The sequence below is a fragment of the Haliotis asinina genome, chromosome 2, assembly GCF_037392515.1.
Source record: "Haliotis asinina isolate JCU_RB_2024 chromosome 2, JCU_Hal_asi_v2, whole genome shotgun sequence".
Lineage (NCBI taxonomy): Eukaryota > Metazoa > Mollusca > Gastropoda > Lepetellida > Haliotidae > Haliotis > Haliotis asinina.
Genome location: NC_090281.1, coordinates 100,224,508 through 100,248,679, shown reverse-complemented (window position 1 = coordinate 100,248,679; position 24,172 = coordinate 100,224,508). Strand labels below are relative to the sequence as shown.

The following is a 24,172-nucleotide window of genomic DNA, read 5'->3' as shown; positions in this document are numbered from 1 at the left end:
AGTACAACTGGAGTCATAAAAGATCATAAACAAACAGCTGATAGTTCCTATTGGGTACAGTGGTTGTTGTTGGAGAAACTGTTGCTAATGAGAACGTGATTGGTGAGGAACAAGCTTTGATGTTGTGGCTTGAGATGGTTGTTGCTATGGTAGAGGTTGTGGCATGAGAGGGTTGTTGCTATTGTAGAGGTTGTTGCTATGGTAGAGGTTGTGGCGTGAGAAAGTTGTTGCCATGGTAGAGGTTGTTGCTATGGTAGAGGTTGTGGTGTGAGAAGGTTGTTGCTATGAAGAGGTTGTGGTGTGAGAAGGTTGTTGCTATGGTAGAGGTTGTGATGTGAGAAGGTTGTTGCTATGGTAGAGGTTGTGGTGTGAGAAGGTTGTTGCTATGCTAGAGGTTGTGGTGTGAGAAGGTTGTTGCTATGGTAGAGGTTGTGGTGTGAGAAGGTTGTTGCTATGGTAGAGGTTGTGATGTGAGAAGGTTGTTGCTATGGTAGAGGTGGTGGTGTGAGAAGGTTGTTGCTATGGTAGAGGTTGTGGTGTGAGAAGGTTGTTGCTATGGTAGAGGTTGTGATGTGAGAAGGTTGTTGCTATGCTAGAGGTTGTGATGTGAGAAGGTTGTTGCTATGGTAGAGGTTGTTGCTTGAGATGGTTGTTGCTATGGTAGAGGTTGTGGTGTGAGAAGGTTGTTGCTATGGTAGAGGTTGTTGCTATGGTAGAGGTTGTTGCTTGAGAAGGTTGTTGCTATGGTAGAGGTTGTGGCTTGAGAAGGTTGCTACTATGGTAGAGGTTGTGGTGTGTGAAGGTTGTTGCTATGGTAGAGGTTGTGGTGTGAGAAGGTTGTTGCTATGGTAGAGGTTGTTGCTATGGTAGAGGTTGTGGTGTGAGAAGGTTGTTGCTATGGTAGAGGTTGTGGTGTGAGAAGGTTGTTGCTATGGTAGAGGTTGTGATGTGAGAAGGTTGTTGCTATGGTAGAGGTTGTGGTGTGAGAAGGTTGTTGCTATGGTAGAGGTTGTGGTGTGAGAAGGTTGTTGCTATGGTAGAGGTTGTGATGTGAGAAGGTTGTTGCTATGCTAGAGGTTGTGATGTGAGAAGGTTGTTGCTATGCTAGAGGTTGTTGCTTGAGATGGTTGTTGCTATGGTAGAGGTGGTGGTGTGAGAAGGTTGTTGCTATGGTAGAGGTTGTTGCTATGGTAGAGGTTGTGGCTTGAGAAGGTTGTTGCTATGGTAGAGGTGGCTTGAGAAGGTTGCTACTATGGTAGAGGTTGTGGTGTGTGAAGGTTGTTGCTGTGGTAGAGGTTGTGGTGTGAGAAGGTTGTTGCTATGGTAGAGGTTGTGGTGTGAGAAGGTTGTTGCTATGGTAGAGGTTGTTGCTATGGTAGAGGTTGTGGTGTGAGAAGGTTGTTGCTATGGTAGAGGTTGTTGCTATGGTAGAGGTTGTGGTGTGAGAAGGTTGTTGCTATGGTAGAGGTTGTGATGTGAGAAGGTTGTTGCTATGCTAGAGGTTGTGATGTGAGAAGGTTGTTGCTATGCTAGAGGTTGTTGCTTGAGATGGTTGTTGCTATGGTAGAGGTGGTGGTGTGAGAAGGTTGTTGCTCTGGTAGAGGTTGTTGCTATGGTAGAGGTTGTGGCTTGAGAAGGTTGTTGCTATGGTAGAGGTGGCTTGAGAAGGTTGCTACTATGGTAGAGGTTGTGGTGTGTGAAGGTTGTTGCTATGGTAGAGGTTGTGGTGTGAGAAGGTTGTTGCTATGGTAGAGGTTGTTGCTATGGTAGAGATTGTGGTGTGAGAAGGTTGTTGCTATGGTAGAGGTTGTGGTGTGAGAAGGTTGTTGCTATGGTAGAGGTTGTGGTGTGAGAAGGTTGTTGCTATGGTAGAGGTTGTGGTGTGAGAAGGTTGTTGCCATGGTAGAAGATGTGGCTTGAGAAGGTTGTTGCTATGGTAGAGGTTGTGGCGTAAGAAGGTTGTTGCTATGGTAGAGGTTGTGGCTTGAGAAGGTTGCTACTATGGTAGAGGTTGTGGCTTGAGAAGGTGCCTGCTATGGTAGAGGTTGTGGTGTGTGAAGGTTGTTGCTAGTAAGGATCCTGTTGCTAGGGAGAAGGTCATTATGATCAAGGTTGTTACTAGTAAGGATGAAGATGGAGCTACATGCAACATGAAACATTACACCATTAAGGCAAATTTCAATGTGCACCATTAATGGATGCCAATCTGAGTGCACCACCATATCACAGCTATCAAGCAGACAAACATGTAGTATCATTCTTCTACCATGTACCAGTTCCTGGACTAGACACCAACATGGCCATCTGAGCACTGATCACACTAGTGGAAGCACATGAAGCACAGTCGTCACTGCACTGTATGCAATAATCAACAAGTTGTCATCCATTAAAGTGTAACTTTCATTCTGACTCACCGTGTTTCTATAATCCCAATCAAACACTGAGCTAGCTGCTTCCTGTTGTCTTACAGAGATATATCAGCGCTGCAGCACTCATTGTAGGTTGTGTGTTCACAAGTAGCATCATCACCATCGCATCACAACAATCACAGCAATATAACCTGATTTATGTTCCCTTTCTATGACTGGTCACTCAAAAGTCATGTCGAGAACTCTATAATATCTGCATTCATATCACACCTAACTCCACTAACAAGGTGAATACTCATAGCGCTATCAGTCAATGCAGGCATGTTATTACCCCGGATAAACCAAGCTGCCTGCTAGGCGCTAGAAGGTTATAGTCACATGACTTATCCCACCAGGTACCCATTTTCTGCTGGGTGGACAGAGGCAATTTTGAACAAACTCACTTGCCTAAGGTGAGACCACATGTCTCATGTGCTTCGTTGTGGGGCAGAACTCAAGTCCTAGAAACTCTCAGGAGTCAAGCTGGTAGTAAACCATCCGGGCACTTTCTGCAACCAGCGTTACTTAACTTCACCTGATTCTGGCTTGTACATTTTAGAAATTCATTTTGAAAAAAAAAACAACGAAATCACTCTGGGTGTTTTACACCATATTAAAGCTGTGTTGTTCCCCATTGCTGCACATCAGCCTGCGTCTTCAGGCTAGAATGAATTACTACATTATAAGGGACATAGGCCAAAGTTGATGGCTGAAAGACAAGGCAATTACACAGCTGATATCACACAACACTGGGGCCCATATTGGATTATTCATGGGACTCTGATCAATAAAATATATCACAAAATGTTCAGGCTGAATAAACCAGTCACACCTTCAAAACTGCTGTTTATCTACATGCACGAATGGAATGCTGACTTGTTTAAGAAATGCCCTTTCTTCTTCAGTGTCTTCCATGGAGGCATTCCCTCCTCAGATCACACACATGCTCAATGACACCATGCTCAATCTGACCATCACATTTCATCAATCTATTTCAACAGATTTACACTATGTTGAACCTGTTCTGAAATATGTGTTTTTGCAACAAACAGGAAAGTGAAAAATGGAAAAATTGAAGCTTGCAAAAACTTCAAATAAGATAAGATTTATAATGTGTCATGATTAAAAAAGAATGACATCTAACATATATCATACATGGTTTAGTTGACTCTGTGAGGTCCACAGCTATAACACAAGAGGTCAACAGTTATCACCTAAAAGGAGGTAAGTGTGATAATTAACTAAAGCGAATGGGAGAACCCCTATAGACAAGCAACCTTAAGTATCACCATTAACAAAACGTGCATATAAAAAGTCATGAGAAGATCCAACGTGGCAGAAATCAAGTTGATCTGATGGTCCAGCTTGCTATATCCAGCTTCCAGTCCACATAATTATAAAGAAACAAATAAATGCAATGAATACAAGGCTGTAAACAAGTGTAGTGTGGCTTGGATGTTTGCAAAACCTTCCTCTATTTGTGAATCGCCAGAAAAAAACACCAAACAAACCAGGGTCAAACTGGGAATGAAAGTTAGATATCCCGAAAGACAATAAATGCCGTGAGTATCTGCTAAGAAGCTTTTGTTTTATTTCCTCCTTTCCGCAACATCTTGAAGAAAGATGTCTTCTTCCTCTTCTTTTTATCACAGTCGCCGGTAGTAACAATATCCTTGTCTTCAGACGACTCCCGCGACGAGTCATCAGAATTCACGGCCATCTTCTTTAGAGCAGACGTGGACAAGCTCTGAGTCATGCCGCTGATATTTGATTCTGACTCTGCAGGGGAAATGTGATATGAATGTGAGTGGGGAATAGTTGATGTGTACGCCCGTTCTTCAAATGATCTAGTTAATGAGTTGATCTGCTCAGACACTGAACCCGTGGGAGATTCTGATATGGGGCTACTTGCTAGGTGATGTCCGTTGATTCCTCCGGGATGAAGAACATGATGAGGCTGGGAATGGAGAGGATGGAGGTGGTGCTGGGAGCTGCAACACACAAAACAAACTCAAACCTTCACTTTGGGTTTCCTGCTGACAGGCACAGCTAAATATCAATCTATTGAACTGGACACACTGAAAAGTATTTACACTTTCGGTAGAATGTAAGATGAAATTGCTACAGAAAGTCTGTTGGGATTGATATGAGAAGTACGTTACTGGATTTGAGAGACCACAAATATCTGGTTTACACCACGTGGGTGTTGCTGAGAATAGAAAAACATTAATGTTGTCTACAGTATTCACAGGTTGCTGTTAGGTTTGTGCAAGATGAAGACATTAAGCAGATCTACTGCAATAAATGAAAATAAAGCTGCTTTTAACAAAGTTAGAACACAGAGCTACCAAGCATGCAACCTACAAGCATGCTCGTTGACAGAATTGTTCTGGAATTTGATATAAATCTATTGTTTTCTTATTCATCAAACAATTTTGGTCATTGGACAATGAAAAATCTGTTAATCTGTTCCCAGTCATCACTCAGTACAAACACACACCACATTTGTGTCGAGAAGCAGACATGGATATTTGCACCTGTCTGACAATGAGTTATGACACCCTGACAATGGCCTGTGACCTCTAGCAGCAGGACCTCTGTACACTGTGGTCAGCTCTGCCTCAAGCATACTGGTGGGTGACTGTGTGAAAAACAGCACGCAAGCAAAGGAAGATAACTCTATAGCAATTAGTTACTTGACGTTTAGACAAGCAGACTGCCTGGATCTACATGACACACAACAGTTGGAGATGAGGACAGCAACTTACATGCAGTGGTCTAATGTTGGCCCCTTGCCTCAAGCCCTGACCCCTAAACCATGCAGAGAAGACAGACACAAGAACAAAGAGAGGTTATTCACCAAGCAGAATCTTAAACAACCAACCAAAAAGTATATCTAAAATACACTGGCTCTCTGGCAGACATTTTGTACAGTTGCACAGTGAAAATGTATCTGTGTCGAGCGACCTTGTTATCACGGAAACCTTTGATGTGGTGTGATGAATCAATGTATTGTACAGTGTTGTTGCGGAGGCAAGACATTGTTTTGAAGAGGCCTGGCAAGGGTAACTACAGGATATTTAACAGCCAGGTACTGGGGTGGGAGACATGTGGACAGGGGTTCACTCAAGTATTGGGGTGGGAGACGTGTGTGGACAGAGGTGCTACCAGGTACTGGGGTGGGAGATGTGTGTGGACAGAGGTGCACTCAGGTACTGGGGTGGGAGACGTGTGTTTACAGAGGTACACTCCGGTACTGGATTGGGAGATGTGTGTGGACAGAGGTGCACCCAGGTACTGGATTGGGAGATGTGCGTTTACAGAGGTTTAACCAGGTACTGGTATGGGAGATGTGTGTGGACAGAAGTGCTACCAGGTACTGGATTGGGAGATGTGTGTGGACAGAGGTGCACTCAGGTACTGGATTGGGAGATGTGTGTGAACAGAGGTGCAGCCAGGTACTGGGGTGGGAGACGTGTGTGGACAGAGGTGTATCCAGGTACTGGGGTGGGAGACATGTGTGGACAGAGGTGTATCCAGGTACTGGGGTGGGAGACATGTGTGGACAGAGGTGTATCCAGGTACTGGGGTGGGAGACATGTCAGAAAACAACACTGGTCCCTAGTGTCAACACAGAGCACTTGTTACACAGAGGAATGGGTGGATATTGAACCCATGTTATGAGTTGTCTCAAGTTGTCTTCCAATGTAACAGCAGGAAATGAAAATTGATCTGTTTCATGAATGTCTCTACTTGGGAAAAAAAGCATATCTTACTATATACTTGTATTTAATTACTCATATATCTTGGTTATTAAATTACTCTATCTGACATGATAATATCAATGATTAATATTGATAGATGTATAATATACAATTATGATATTCGGGTTGATAAATGAACACTTCAAGCTATAACTTTATTTTGACTTTTAATGTCATGGTACTTTGTTTTTAAGGAAAAACATCATGAAAATAAAAGAACACACATCACAAATGCTTATTCTTGCCAGCAACAAGTTTCAGTCATCTAATGATATTTTCACTCCATATAATCAGAATTGTTGCTGTACTCAATGAAAGATCCATTATTTGTCACAATATATATACATACTATTTAATCACACATAATAGAAGCCTTAGTAATAAAATACCACATTATATACACAAAATAAATGTTTGCATGCTGACACAATATCTATGTAGCTGAACGACACACAGCGTTCTAAATGATAGTTCATACTCCAGTGGAAAGTCTACATAGAAACATGCAGAAAAAACATTCACCTAGCTCTTCCAAGAGCCTACTAGACTGTACTTACAGAGAAGTGCCTACACCCATATTGCTAGACTGTACCCAGAAGTGCCTACTCCTGTCCTCCAAGACTGTACTTCTCTGTGCCTAATCTTTCCAAATTCCTGGACTGTACCCACAGTGAAGTGCCTACCCCTTCTATATACCACAACTGTACCCACAGTGAAGTGCCTACCCCTTCTATATACCACAACTGGACATAAAGAGAAATGTCTACTCCTATACCCCTAGACTGTACCTACAGAGAAATGCCTACTCCTATACTCCTAGACTGTACCCACAGAAAAATGCCTACTCCTATACCCCTAGACTGTACCCACAGAGAAATGCCTACTCCTATACCCCTAGACTGTACCCACAGAGAAATGCCTACTCCTATACCCCTAGACTGTACCTACAGAGAAATGCCTACTTCTTCTATACTCGTCAGCTGTACTTACAGAGAAAGGTCTACTTCTATATTTCTGAGCTGTACTTACAGAGAAAGGTCTACTCCTATATTTCTGAGCTGTACTTACAGAGAAAGGTCTACTTCTATATTTCTGAGCTGTACTTACAGAGAAAGGTCTACTTCTATATTTCTGAGCTGTACTTACAGAGAAAGGTCTACTCCTATATTTCTGAGCTGTACTTACAGAGAAATGCCTACTTCTTCAACATTCCTGAACTGTACTTACAGAGAAATGCCTATGTTTTCTATATTCCTCAGCTGAAGTCACTGAGAAATGCCTACTTCTATATTCCTGTGCTGTACTTACAGAGAAATGCCTACTTCTGTATTCCTGTGCTGTACTTACAGAGAAATGCCTACTTCGTCTGTATTCCTGTGCTGTACTTACAGAGAAATGCCTAAATCGTCTGTATTCCTGTGCTGTACTTACAGAGAAATGCCTACTTCTTCTATATTCCTGTGCTGTACTTACAGAGAAATGCCTACTTCTATATTCCTGTGCTGTATTTACAGAGAAATGCGTACTTCTTCTATATTCCTGTGCTGGACAGTTAGAGAAGTGGCTAAAGCAGTAGTGTAATGAGTCCCTGGAAATACCTACACAGTTAATACAGTGCAGCAACTCTATAGTGTGTTGCACTGCTACTTCAGGCTGCAACACTACAGGTGTTGATGCTACCATACACTTATACTAGGTACTATCTTCCAGATCACGCACATACCTGGCAGTGCTGTTATTCACAATAATTTGGTGAGAAATTCTTTTTAATAGGCTACTGTAGTGAAAATGTGAAGAATAACAGGAAGGTCAAAGGTCAAAGAGTTGGCTCAAGTCTACTCAAACAAAACACTCATTGTCATTCCAGGCAATAATGAATGAATTAATTTACTTTTTTCTCGCGGCGAGAAGTCGTAAAGACAGTTGCCATCTCGACCTTGCGGCGGACATGGTATCTCCATTTGCGTAGTCGCTGTGAAAAAATGTCCTAGCAGCAATGAAACACAAGGTTTATGTTTTATATACATGCATACTTGTTTCCATGGCAATTATATTGCATAATATATAAAAATGGTTAGTTTCCTTAATCATGCATCTGTATATATGTCAGAAGGAACCAATCTCAGCGACCGTCTCTACAAATAAGTAATTTTCCAATATTGTGATACTGAGGACCCATTATGTATACAGATGCATGATAACTGTTAACATGGTGATAATAACATAGGAAACATAGTGTTCATCATCCTGGTTAGTACATGGACAGATCTACACAGATCTCTCTGATGCAGCAGTCAGCAGCCACACAAGGCAATGTATTAATGTCAGTACCAGGGGAGGACTTCAAGTCTCAAGCCTGGCTCGGGGGTCAGCATGCATGCCAAATTAAATGAGGTCATTCCATTCTGATTTCTGAGGACATACCTTTGTTATCAGTTCCTGCAACAACATCGGATGATTTACCATAGAAACATGTCATGACTGATTCAAGTCCTATTCAAGGGAACTATTTTCTTGACAGCTTACCACGTAAGATTGTAAATGTAAGATAATGTACTTAGTTGTGTAATCTGTATTCAATCTATGCTATTATTCAGAGCAACAAATTTAAACATGAAACTGTGAATTTTGATAATCAGAATGACCTGCCATTTGTAAACATTAAACAAAAAAAGTAAAAATTTTTAAAGATACTGTGAGAATGATAAAAAAAATATGAAAATATTAAAAAACAAGTAAATGTAAAAATTACAACTTTTTATGCCGGGGAAGAGATTCTAAAATTGAATCTCATCCAAATTGAGAAAGCCAGGTAAATTTGATATGAAGCTGATCCTCAAACCTTGCTTGAATGTAGATCTACCCTAAAAAAAGTAACATGCCACCTGCTGGGTTTGGCCACCATAGTGTGGCCCTGCTTATCTTTATCCCAACACTTACATCAGGAGATTCAACTTCAAGTGACAAGTGATTGGTTTGTCTGGTACTGATGAAAGTCTAGAGCAGACAATCCAGTGACTGTCATCATTAGCACTATTACCGTGGCTCACTGAGGATCAGTCAGACTTTATTTGATGAACATACCAAATATAAGAATTGAACAATGTCTTATTTAGAAGGCAACAACTTAACATTCTTGAATGATTCATGTGCAAAGAACTACAGAATAAATATCTAGTCAAAGTGTTTCCTCGCAATATAGTTAGAATAACAACACACAGAAATTTGAAAATTCAGCAGCAGGAAAGTATCAAAAATGGCTCCACAAAATACTAACCTTAACTTATTTAATACAAAATATCCTGACATACCCAGCAAATGGCACATGACTGTTCTATTGTAACTAGTCATGCAAAGCTATAGAATTACGAGATTCCTTAAGAGGATGTGACTTACTTCTCTCCCAGGTGAAATGAGACGGGGCCAACAGACCCATGGTCCGAGGGACTTGGACTGTCCGACTGTCTGGAGCTACTGTTACTGAGTCCAACCCGACTCAAGGAACCAGTGCTGCCTGAACTTGCAGCAGTCCGCAGACGAGTAACACCCGGTTTGTTTTGGGAGGCAGGATTATATGCTGGAAACAGAAAGGATTGAGTGATCATCATGCCAACCCTTTTGTGACAACCCATGTGGGAAATCGAACCCAAGTGTTGGGCATGACAAGCGAGTGCTCTACCCACTAGACTACCCCACTGCCCCTCATGTATGTGTAATGGTGGAGGAAGTGTTTACAAGGTTCAGATGCTGCAGAGACAAATGTTTGACAGTTGTCATCAGTAAAAGCGTGAGAACACAAGGAATTCATAAAGATTCTGCAACATGTGAACATTTGTATACAGGGGAACTATTAGGTTATGAACTATATAGATATTCAGCTTCATGCCACTTTCAGTAATATTTCAGCAATATCATGGCAGGGAGACACCAGAAATAGGCTTCACATATTGTACCTTGTTGGGAATATTGTTGGGAATCGAACCTGGGCCTTTCGGTATGATGAACAAATGCTTCAACCACTTGGCTACCCCACCATGCCCAGAGGAAACAAACTGATACACCACACATCCACATACTCTAGCACCACACTACAGGTGAACGTCGAGGTTCTCTGATACACCACACATCCACATACCCTAGCATCACACTACAGGTGAACGTCAAGGTTCTCTGATACACCAGACATCCACATACTCTAGCACCACACTACAGGTGAACGTCGAGGTTCTCTGATACACCAGACATCCACAGAGTCTAGCACCACACTACATATGAACGTCGAGGTTCTCTGATACACCACACATCCACAGACTCTAGCATCACACTACCTGTGAACGTCGAGGTTCTCTGATACACCAGACATCCACAGACTCTAGCATCACACTACAGGTGAACGTCGAGGTTCTCTGATACACCAGACATCCACATACTCTAGCATCACACTACCTGTGAACGTCAAGGTTCTCTGATACACCAGACATCCACAGACTCTAGCACCACACTACAGGTGAACGTCGAGGTTCTCTGATACACCAGACATCCACAGACTCTAGCATCACACTACCCGTGAACGTCGAGGTTCTCTGATACACCAGACATCCACAGACTCTAGCACCACACTACAGGTGAACGTCGAGGTTCTCTGATACACCACACATCCACATACTCTAGCATCACACTACAGGTGAACGTCGAGGTTCTCTGATACACCAGACATCCACAGACTCTAGCATCACACTACAGGTGAACGTCGAGGTTCTCTGATACACCAGACATCCACAGACTCTAGCATCACACTACCCGTGAACGTCGAGGTTCTCTGATACACCAGACATCCACAGACTCTAGCACCACACTACAGGTGAACGTCAAGGTTCTCTGATACACCAGACATCCACAGAGTCTAGCACCACACTACAGGTGAACGTCGAGGTTCTCTGATACACCAGACATCCACATACTCTAGCATCACACTACAGGTGAACGTCGAGGTTCTCTGATACACCAGACATCCACAGACTCTAGCATCACACTACAGGTGAACGTCGAGGTTCTCTGATACACCAGATATCCACATGCTCTAGCATCACACTACAGGTGAACGTCGAGGTTCTCTGATACACCACACATCCACATACTCTAGCATCACACTACCTGTGAACGTCAAGGTTCTCTGATACACCAGACATCCACATACTCTAGCATCACACTACCTGTGAACGTCAAGGTTCTCTGATACACCACACATCCACATACTCTAGCATCAGACTACCCGTGAATGTCAAGGTTCTCTGATACACCACACATCCACATACTCTAGCATCACACTACCCGTGAACGTCAAGGTTCTCTGATACACCACACATCCACATACTCTAGCATCACACTACCCGTGAACGTCGAGGTTCTCTGATACACCACACATCCACATACTCTAGCATCACACTACCTGTGAACGTCAAGGTTCTCTGATACACCAGACATCCACATACTCTAGCACCACACTACAGGTGAACGTCGAGGTTCTCTGATACACCACACATCCACATACTCTAGCATCACACTACAGGTGAACGTCGAGGTTCTCTGATACACCAGACATCCACAGACTCTAGCATCACACTACAGGTGAACGTCGAGGTTCTCTGATACACCAGACATCCACATACTCTAGCATCACACTACCTGTGAACGTCAAGGTTCTCTGATACACCAGACATCCACAGACTCTAGCACCACACTACAGGTGAACGTCGAGGTTCTCTGATACACCAGACATCCACAGAGTCTAGCACCACACTACAGGTGAACGTCGAGGTTCTCTGATACACAACACATCCACATACTCTAGCATCACACTACAGGTGAACGCCGAGGTTCTCTGATACACCAGACATCCACAGACTCTAGCATCACACTACAGGTGAACGTCGAGGTTCTCTGATACACCAGACATCCACAGACTCTAGCATCACACTACAGGTGAACGTCGAGGTTCTCTGATACACCACACATCCACATACTCTAGCATCACACTACCTGTGAACGTCAAGGTTCTCTGATACACCAGACATCCACATACTCTAGCATCACACTACCTGTGAACGTCAAGGTTCTCTGATACACCAGACATCCACAGACTCTAGCACCACACTACAGGTGAACGTCGAGGTTCTCTGATACACCAGACATCCACAGAGTCTAGCACCACACTACAGGTGAACGTCGAGGTTCTCTGATACACCACACATCCACATACTCTAGCATCACACTACAGGTGAACGTCGAGGTTCTCTGATACACCAGACATCCACAGACTCTAGCATCACACTACAGGTGAACGTCGAGGTTCTCTGATACACCACACATCCACAGACTCTAGCATCACACTACCCGTGAACGTCGAGGTTCTCTGATACACCACACATCCACAGACTCTAGCACCACACTACAGGTGAACGTCAAGGTTCTCTGATACACCAGACATCCACAGAGTCTAGCACCACACTACAGGTGAACGTCGAGGTTCTCTGATACACCAGACATCCACATACTCTAGCATCACACTACAGGTGAACGTCGAGGTTCTCTGATACACCAGACATCCACAGACTCTAGCATCACACTACAGGTGAACGTCGAGGTTCTCTGATACACCAGATATCCACATACTCTAGCATCACACTACAGGTGAACGTCGAGGTTCTCTGATACACCACACATCCACATACTCTAGCATCACACTACCTGTGAACGTCAAGGTTCTCTGATACACCAGACATCCACATACTCTAGCATCACACTACCTGTGAACGTCAAGGTTCTCTGATACACCACACATCCACATACTCTAGCATCAGACTACCCGTGAATGTCAAGGTTCTCTGATACACCACACATCCACATACTCTAGCATCACACTACCCGTGAACGTCAAGGTTCTCTGATACACCACACATCCACATACTCTAGCATCACACTACCCGTGAACGTCGAGGTTCTCTGATACACCACACATCCACATACTCTAGCATCACACTACCTGTGAACGTTGAGGTTCTCTGATACACCAGACATCCACATACTCTAGCATCACACTACCCGTGAACGTCAAGGTTCTCTGATACACCACACATCCACAGACTCTAGCACCACACTACAGGTGAACGTCAAGGTTCTCTGATACACCAGACATCCACATACTCTAGCACCACACTGCAGGTGAACGTCGAGGTTCTCTGATACACCAGACATCCACAGACTCTAGGATCACACTACAGGTGAACGTTAAGGTTCTCTGATACACCACACATCCACATACTCTAGCACCACACTACCTGTGAACGTCAAGGTTCTCTGATACACCACACATCCACAGACTCTAGCATCACACTACAGGTGAACGTCGAGGTTCTCTGATACACCAGACATCCACAGACTCTAGCATCACACTACCTGTGAACGTCAAGGTTCTCTGATACACCAGACATCCACAGACTCTAGCATCACACTACCCGTGAACGTCAAGGTTCTCTGATACACCAGACATCCACATACTCTAGCATCACACTACAGGTGAACGTCGAGGTTCTCTGATACACCACACATCCACATACTCTAGCATCACACTACAGGTGAACGTCAAGGTTCTCTGATACACCAGACATCCACATACTCTAGGATCGCACTACCCGTGAACGTCAAGGTTCTCTGATACACCTCACATCCACATACTCTAGCATCACACTACCCGTGAACGTCGAGGTTCTCTGATACACCACACATCCACATACTCTAGCATCACACTACCCGTGAACGTCGAGGTTCTCTGATACACCAGACATCCACATACTCTAGCATCACACTACAGGTGAACGTCGAGGTCCTCTGATACACCACACATCCACATACTCAAGCATCACACTACCCGTGAACGTCAAGGTTCTCTGATACACCACACATCCACATACTCTAGCACCACACTACCCGTGAACGTCAAGGTTCTCTGATACACCACACATCCACATACTCTAGCATCACACTACCTGTGAACGTCGAGGTTCTCTGATACACCAGACATCCACATACTCTAGCATCAGACTGCAGGTGAACGTCGAGGTTCTCTGATACACCAGACATCCACATACTCTAGCACCACACTACCTGTGAACGTCAAGGTTCTCTGATACACCACACATCCACAGACTCTAGCACCACACTACAGGTGAACGTCAAGGTCCTCTGATACACCACACATCCACATACTCTAGCATCACACTACAGGTGAACGTCGAGGTTCTCTGATACACCACACATCCACATACTCTAGCACCACACTACCTGTGAACGTCAAGGTCCTCTGATACACGAGACATCCACATACTCTAGCATCACACTACAGGTGAACGTCGAGGTCCTCTGATACACCAGACATCCACATACTCTAGTATCACACTACAGGTGAACGTCGAGGTTCTCTGATACACCAGACATCCACATACTCTAGTATCACACTACCCGTGAACGTCGAGGTTCTCTGATACACCAGGCATCCACATACTCTAGCATCACACTACCTGTGAACGTCAAGGTTCTCTGATACACCAGACATCCACATACTCTAGCATCACACTACCCGTGAACGTCAAGGTTCTCTGATACACCAGACATCCACAGACTCTAGCACCACACTACCTGTAAACGTCAAGGTTCTCTGATACACCAGACATCCACATACTCTAGCATCAGACTGCAGGTGAACGTCGAGGTTCTCTGATACACCAGACATCCACATACTCTAGCACGACACTACCTGTGAACGTCAAGGTTCTCTGATACACCACACATCCACATACTCAAGCACCACACTACAGGTGAACGTCAAGGTTCTCTGATACACCACACATCCACATACTCTAGCACCACACTACAGGTGAACGTTGAGGTTCTCTGATACACCACACATCCACATACTCTAGCACCACACTACCTGTGAACGTCAAGGCTCTCTGATACACCACACATCCACATACTCTAGCACCACACTACCCGTGAACGTCAAGGTTCTCTGATACACCACACATCCACATACTCTAGCATCACACTACCCGTGAACGTCAAGGTTCTCTGATACACCAGGCATCCACATACTCTAGCACCACACTACCTGTGAACGTCAAGGTTCTCTGATACACCAGACAACCACATACTCTAGCACCACACTACCTGTGAACGTCAAGGTTCTCTGATACACCACACATCCACATACTCTAGCATCACACTATCCGTGAACGTCAAGGTTCTCTGATACACCAGACATCCACATACTCTAGCATCACACTACAGGTGAACGTCGAGGTTCTCTGATACACCAGACATCCACATACTCTAGCATCACACTACCCGTGAACGTCGAGGTCCTCTGATACACCACACATCCACATACTCTAGCATCACACTACAGGTGAACGTCAAGGTTCTCTGATACACCACACATCCACAGACTCTAGCATCACACTACCTGTGAACGTCAAGGTTCTCTGATACACCACACATCCACATACTCTAGCACCACACTACCTGTGAACATCAAGGTTCTCTGATACACCAGACATCCACATACTCTAGCATCACACTACCTGTGAACGTCAAGGTTCTCTGATACACCACACATTCACATACTCTAGTACCACACTATCTGTGAACGTCAAGGTTCTCTGATACACCAGACATCCACATACTCTAGCACCACACTACAAGTGAACGTCAAGGTTCTCTGATACACCAGACATCCACATACTCTAGCACCACACTACCTGTGAACGTCAAGGTTCTCTCATACACCACACATCCACATACTCTAGCACCACACTACCTGTGAACGTCGAGGTTCTCTGATACACCAGACATCCACATACTCTAGCATCACACTACAGGTGAACGTCGAGGTTCTCTGATACACCACACATCCACATACTCTAGCATCACACTACCCGTGAACGTCAAGGTTCTCTGATACACCACACATCCACATACTCTAGCACCACACTACCCGTGAACGTCAAGGTTCTCTGATACACCAGACATCCACATACTCTAGCATCACACTACCCGTGAACGTCAAGGTTCTCTGATACACCACACATCCACATACTCTAGCACCACACTACAAGTGAACGTCAAGGTTCTCTGATACACCAGACATCCACATACTCTAGCACCACACTACCTGTGAACGTCAAGGTTCTCTGATACACCACACATCCACATACTCTAGCATCACACTACAGGTGAACGTCGAGGTCCTCTGATACACCAGACATCCACATACTCTAGCATCACACTACAGGTGAACGTCGAGGTCCTCTGATACACCAGACATCCACATACTCTAGCATCACACTACAGGTGAACGTCGAGGTTCTTTGATACACCACACATCCACATACTCTAGCACCACACTACCTGTGAACGTCGAGGTTCTCTGATACACCACACATCCACATACTCTAGCACCACACTACCTGTGAACGTCGAGGTTCTCTGATACACCACACATCCACAGACTCTAGCATCACACTACCCGTGAACGTCAAGGTTCTCTGATACACCACACATCCACATACTCTAGGATCACACTACAGGTGAACGTCAAGGTTCTCTGATACACCACACATCCACATACTCTAGCACCACACTACCTGTGAACGTCAAGGTTCTCTGATACACCAGACATCCACATACCCTAGCATCACACTACAGGTGAACGTCGAGGTTCTCTGATACACCAGACATCCACATACCCTAGTATCACACTACAGGTGAACGTCGAGGTTCTCTGATACACCAGACATCCACATACTCTAGCATCAGACTGCAGGTGAACGTCGAGGTTCTCTGATACACCACACATCCACATACTCTAGCATCAGACTACAGGTGAACGTCGAGGTTCTCTGATACACCAGACATCCACATACTCTAGCATCACACTACAGGTGAACGTCAAGGTTCTGTGATACACCAGACATCCACAGACGCTAGCACCACACTATAGGTGAACGTCGAGGTTCTCTGATACACCACACATCCACATACTCTAGCATCAGACTACAGGTGAACGTCGAGGTTCTCTGATACACCAGACATCCACATACTCTAGCATCACACTACAGGTGAACGTCGAGGTTCTCTGATACACCACACATCCACATACTCTAGCACCACACTACCTGTGAACGTCAAGGTCCTCTGATACACCAGACATCCACATACTCTAGCACCACACTACAGGTGAACGTCGAGGTTCTCTGATACACCACACATCCACATACTCTAGCACCACACTACAGGTGAACGTTGAGGTTCTCTGATACACCACACATCCACAGACTCTAGCATCAGACTGCAGGTGAACGTCGAGGTTCTCTGATACACCAGACATCCACAGACTCTAGCACCACACTACCTGTAAACGTCAAGGTTCTCTGATACACCAGACATCCACATACTCTAGCATCAGACTGCAGGTGAACGTCGAGGTTCTCTGATACACCAGACATCCACATACTCTAGCACCACACTACCTGTGAACGTCAAGGTTCTCTGATACACCACACATCCACATACTCTAGCACCACACTACAGGTGAACGTCAAGGTCCTCTGATACACCACACATCCACATACTCTAGCATCACACTACAGGTGAACGTCGAGGTTCTCTGATACACCACACATCCACATACTCTAGCACCACACTACCTGTGAACGTCAAGGTCCTCTGATACACCAGACATCCACATACTCTAGCATCACACTACAGGTGAACGTCGAGGTTCTCTGATAAACCAGACATCCACATACTCTAGTATCACACTACCTGTGAACGTCAAGGTTCTCTGATACACCAGACATCCACAGACTCTAGCATCACACTACCCGTGAACGTCGAGGTTCTATCTGCTGTGTATAGTCTGTGTTTGGTTGGATGAACACTCAATGTTTTCTCAACAACAGCAACATCATAGCCTCAGAAATATAACATTACAGAAGACTTAAAGCATGATCATACGTACAAAATGAAACACAATACAGAACCATGTATATGAGTATATATGAAACGGCATACTGGTACAGGGATTGTAGGACAACATACAGGTAAATAAAGTACACCATCATGCCAGTATTGTATGTAGCATCACAACAGAGTGTTGCATTAGCTATGTTTATATCAGGCTCAGTATGAGATCACATGCTTATTAGTATGGGTAACTTATGGTTGTTGGTCAAGATAAGATCAATCCATTTCCATCCAGCAATATACCCTGTCATTTGTTGACTCTACATTCTCACACTAAATTGTTTTCACTAGACAACATGCATCTACATGATTAATTTATGGATCCATTGCCATGACTACACCAATCAACCGACACGACTATGTCTGTCTCTGAGGCGTGATAATCTGACCTTTCACACCCGACACTAGCTGTCAGTGCTTACAAACTGAGAAGCTGCAAGAATAAATTTGGATAATAAATTTTAACCAGACGTTTCTGTGTTTTGAAATAACTAATACCTTATAAAGTTTGATATAAGAAGATGCTTGTGTAAGATTTTCCATCACAAAATGGCTTTACGTCATTGGGGTCCATCTAAAGGTGAGTGTGTATTTGATGTGGCACATCAACTGTATGTCAGTTATGTGATGGTGTCTCAGCTTGCTGTAGACAGAAGCATGAAAGACCTTGACAAGCTAGAGGCTACCACACACCAGTTTGGTATGGGAACATCAAGTAAACAACACAAGAAACAACATGTCAACAGATTCTTAACAACGATGTTTCCACATCAGGACAGCTGTTTCAAAAGTGAACATTTTACACCAGGTGATGGCAGCGGGACAACACAGAAGGTGGGCACCAATAGAAATGGATACGAAACTGCTGACAGTGTATCTCTGTCAAGTTTTGCCTCCATAACTGTTAGGATTCAGGGGAGATTGGTTTTTTTTCTCAAATCCAACATGGCTGCCCTGGCTACCATCTTGCATTCTTGTCCAGAACATTCTACTGCCAAGGTCAGACACCAGAAACACACACGGTTGCTGCTGAGTTCAGTATATCAACAACAACTCACAAACTGAACAAAAATACTGTGCATTGAGAATTTTATAAAAAGTGGAAATCGGAATAGTTCAATGAACAGCTTTTTAATAGCATAATATGGAATCAGTTTGCAAAATTCTGCTGATTTCCAGAAAGAAAGCATTGATTAGGACAAAAGATATGTGACTCCAGGTTACCATAGTTCCAGACTCCCATGTCATGGCCAAGTGAACAACACCTCACAAACAAGTTCATTAAAGTGAAAGAAGATATGACTCCACTTTACAGCATGAAGCTGCAGTTGGGATTTGGCTTCAATGAATACTGTTTGTGCAGCAAGAATACAGTGTTACTTATACAGACATAGAAGACAGAAACTGAACACAGAACTCCAACTATGAAATTACAACATGATGATAAACTGAAGCACTGGCAAGCCCAGACTGAGATATGGGTGCTGTTACTGGCCTGAGCCACAGACTGTGCAACAGAGAGGTCAGAGGTCAGTAAAGTACCTTTATTAAGGAAATCATAGAGGCCTGAAAATAAACAGGAGAAATATTTCATTAAACATCTATTTGTTGAAGCACATGGATAAAATCTGAATATGGAAAATGTGTAAGCTGAAAGAATTGACACAAAAAACATACATAAATAAGAGAAACATGAATAAACACAGACACTGAACATGGGTAATCGATTTGACTTGATCACTTGCAAGGTCTAATTCCTAGTGATGTTGAACCATCACATCATTCCTCCTTGCTACATGCTGTCCACCAAGATCAACTAAGTCTTTACAAATCAGGGCATTTGTCACAATATTAATCATTTCACAACAGTGTGAAAGTGAGTGAGTAAGTGAGTTGGAGTTTATGCTTTTTGCAATATTACAACAATATCATGGATGGGGGGACACCAGAAATGGGCTTCACACATTATACCCATGTGGGGAATCAAACTTCTTCAGCATGACAAGCGAAGACTCTAACCACTAGGCTACCCCATCGCCGCATTTCACCGCAGCTTTATCCAACTGATGCCAAGATGAACATTACAAAGTGCTACTACTACTACTACAGAACATGGCCGCCACCGAAGTGGTCTTGCTGATACAGTGCTGTGTGTGTACAGACAAAAGCAACAGCCAGTGTCACTCTGGAAAGACTTTCTCAAACCACACCTCCTTACGCCTTTCCAATCTGAAGAATCTATGAGATTTCCTTTTCGTCATCCGTGTACAGAGAAAGGAATAAGTCCCAGATCCATGAGAGTTACCTCCATTCCGATCAGTGGCAATGTTTACCCTGTTTTACCACAGATAAGTTGTGTTTTGAGGACCAAAAAATAGTAGTCTGAAGAAGGGGATCGGTTTATCTTCAGTTCACATTTTTGTTACTTCTTTTTAGTGGGTAAGAGAACAAAACTGTATCACTTCACATAAACAGACAAGAGTCCACAGTTTGCTGACAGGTGATATCCAGCAACAACAAATATGACGTTTCATGAAATATGTATACTTATTCATAGTGTTTGCAGTGAACAATGCATAACAAAATATTGGGAGATAAGCTTAGATAATTCAATATGGATTTGTTGACACTATGACACAACTAAATGATAATGGAAGGTTGGTCAGGTCAGCTCATCTATGGAACATACTATTTTGATACTATATTTAAAGGGTCAGGTTTAGGGATCTACGCAAATCTCATTATTCCCTTTCTCTTAATGTTTCTATTTCAATAAATGCTTGCTGGAAACCATTTTCAGATAAAAGTCCCTAGGAGAACTGATGAAGTGTCTGACAAACTATGGGTGGACATGACATGGAGGCTGTGCTGTACAAGCCAAAATGCACTACATACACTGAAAATGGTCTCGCAGCAAGTAGATAGGGTGAATACTATGAAATACCAGGCAGGTATCTGATATTTGAGTCAAGACAGACAGACAGACAGACAGACAGACAGACAGACAGACAGACAGACAGACAGACAGACAGACAGACATGCTATCAGACACACACAGCCACCCTTACATGATATTTGACAAACAATAGTCTCACATGAGACTGGATGATATTCCTTTCTGTTATTTGTACAACACATCAAGCCATGGGACTGTCATCATTAAGAAGACATTTAAAATGAATGTAATTACTGTATCACATACTCCACCATACTCCAGTACTTTGTACCTCTCTTGATCATAGCTATTATCTTGACATCTAAAATGACATGTACACAATACTTTGCACTTGAAAGCTGCACCAGTCTCTGCTCATGGATGACTTTCATCATGACAGTTCAATAATTTACTTTTTCTCCCACTGATTGACATGGCAAGGAGAAAAATGATTTCCTGCCAGGATATAATGTCAGGAAGGTGATTACATTGTTGTTTTATCTAGGTTTTGACATGCTCACATATGCTTCTGGAAAGACCATGAAATGTTGATAGAAAAGAATAGTGTGTCATCCATTAGAAAAAGAGTGCAACACCCCCAAAACTGACCAACACAGCTCATTGGTCCTGCAGTATATGAGAACAGGTCCTTGACATATTCCAGTTTTGCTGGTAACTCATGCTGGAGAGTCATTCTCAAAATTCGTGCATATTTATATAACTGACAAAATTAAGTCAAAATCAATAATTTTTTCAGGATAACTAAATTATCTCAGTTTATTCCACACTCAACAGCAACAAATTTGGGAAATTATTTTTTTGGGTATTTATATTAAATCCCCCAAACCACCTAATTTTAATCGATTTTCAAAGATAGGTGAGTACAAAATGTTTTTTTCAATATTTATTTTCCTATTTCAGTAGCTACCACCAAATCCAATAGACAGGAGTAGAAACCATCTGAAACCATTTGCTCAGCTGGGGACCTGTTACTGTTTTTAAACTGATATTGTTAATTGATGTCGTTGTTATGGTCACTGATGCTATCACTGGTTTTGTTACAGATGGTGACAATGTCACTGCTGAAACAGGCAGTCTTTACCTACATTTTCCATGACAAGGACATCTAAGTAAACCTTTTGCCTATTTCATATTCTTTAAACATTCTAAAAAATCTGAGTGACAAATTGAATTACAGTATCTGCTCAAATATGTCACTACCATTGTTGAGTCATGTTGTTGTGTCACTACTGTTGTGCCACTACTATTGTGTCACTATGTTGATGTGTCACTATGTTGTTGTGCTACTACTGTTGATGTGTCATTATGTTGTTATGTCACTACCCTTGTGACCCGTGAAGGTCCCGGGGTAGAATAGGCCTTCAGCAACCCATGCTGGCCATAAAAGGTGACTATGCTTGTCGTAAGAGGCGACTAACGGGATCGGGTGGTCAGACTAGCTGACTTGGTTGACACATGTCATCGGTTCCCCATTGCGCAGATCGACGCTCATGTTATAGATCACTGGATTGTCTGGTCCAGACTCGATTATTTACAGACTGTCGCCATATAGCTGGAATATTGCTAAGTGCGACGTAAAACTAAACTCACTCACTACCCTTGTTGTGTTGATATGTTGTTGAGTTACTACCCTTGTTGTGTCACTATGTTGTCTCACTACCGTTGTTGCGTCACTATGTTGTTGTGTCACTTCTGTTGAGTCACTAAGTTGTTGTCACTACTGTTGAGTCACTAAGTTGTTGTCACTACTGTTGTTGTGTCACTATGTTGATGTGTCACTAGTGTAATTGTGTCACTATGTTCCGTCAATACAGTTGTGCCACTCTTGTTGTCACTACTGTTGTGCCACTATGTTGTTGTGTCACTATGTTGTTGTGTCAATACCCTTGCTGTGTCACTATGTTGTTGTGTCAATACCCTTGTTGTGTCACTATGTTGTGTCAATACCCTTGTTGTGTCACTATGTTGTGTCAATACCCTTGTTGTGTCACTATGTTGTTGTGTCAATACCCTTGTTGTGTCACTATGTTGTTGTGTCACTATGTTGTTGTGTCAATACCCTTGCTGTGTCACTATGTTGTTGTGTCAATACCCTTGTTGTGTCACTATGTTGTTGTGTCAATACCCTTGTGTCACTATGTTGTTGTGTCAATACCCTTGTGTCACTATGTTGTTCTGTCAATACCCTTGTGTCACTATGTTGTTGTGTCACTATGTTGTTGTGTCAATACCCTTGTTGTGTCACTATGTTGTGTCAATACCCTTGTTGTGTCACTATGTTGTTGTGTCAATACCCTTGTGTCACTATGTTGTGTCACTATGTTGTTGTGTCAATACCCTTGTTGTGTCACTATGTTGTTGTGTCAATACCCTTGTGTCACTATGTTGTTGTGTCACTATGTTGTTGTGTCAATACCCTTGTGTCACTATGTTGTTCTGTCAATACCCTTGTTGTGTCACTATGTTGTTGTGGCAATACCCTTATGTCACTATGTTGTGTCAATACCCTTGTTGTGTCACTATGTTGTTGTGTCAATACCCTTGTTGTGTCACTATGTTGTTGTGCCACTACTGTTGTTGAGTTGTTAATGCCAATGTCCATCCCATAACATCATCATTTTCCGTATTTAAATAAACTTGATTTATCAGGAATTTGTAATGGAAGTGTGTTTGATAGTACAGCTTCAAGAAAGCATAATGTAATTCATATTCTCATTGTGAATTTATTGGCACATATTACTCTATATTTGTAAATTAGAAATGAAAGGAAGTTGTGGCTTCTTGGCAAAAATATGAACCTCACACCATCATTAGCCATGTTATATTGTAAAACTAGATATTCTAACATACTTGTACATTAAATGATTTCAGCATAGTAGTGACACACTTTCATGAAATATCTAAAAAATGTGTAAAATATGATGAATGAAATGTTGGTAAGCTTGCATAATTCATGTTTTGTA

The 24,172-nt window shown here is 42.9% G+C and overlaps 1 protein-coding gene across 4 annotated transcripts in view; it reads right to left on the bottom strand.

The window, feature by feature from the left end:
• Nucleotides 1-3,975: 3,975 nt before the first annotated feature.
• LOC137274697 (stromal interaction molecule 1-like) overlaps nucleotides 3,976-24,172 on the bottom strand; it is a 77,738-nt gene continuing 57,541 nt past the window's right edge. For 3 of the 4 annotated variants that reach the window (XM_067808044.1, XM_067808042.1, XM_067808043.1), the window contains 3 exons: nucleotides 9,569-9,749; nucleotides 8,064-8,144; nucleotides 3,976-4,399 (listed from right to left, as the gene is read on the bottom strand). In XM_067808044.1, coding sequence (XP_067664145.1) covers nucleotides 3,982-4,399; nucleotides 8,064-8,144; nucleotides 9,569-9,749 — 680 coding nt within the window. In that variant the 3' untranslated portion in view covers nucleotides 3,976-3,981. The remainder of the gene's footprint in view (nucleotides 4,400-8,063; nucleotides 8,145-9,568; nucleotides 9,750-24,172) is intronic. The other variant, XM_067808045.1, reaches the window with a different exon arrangement.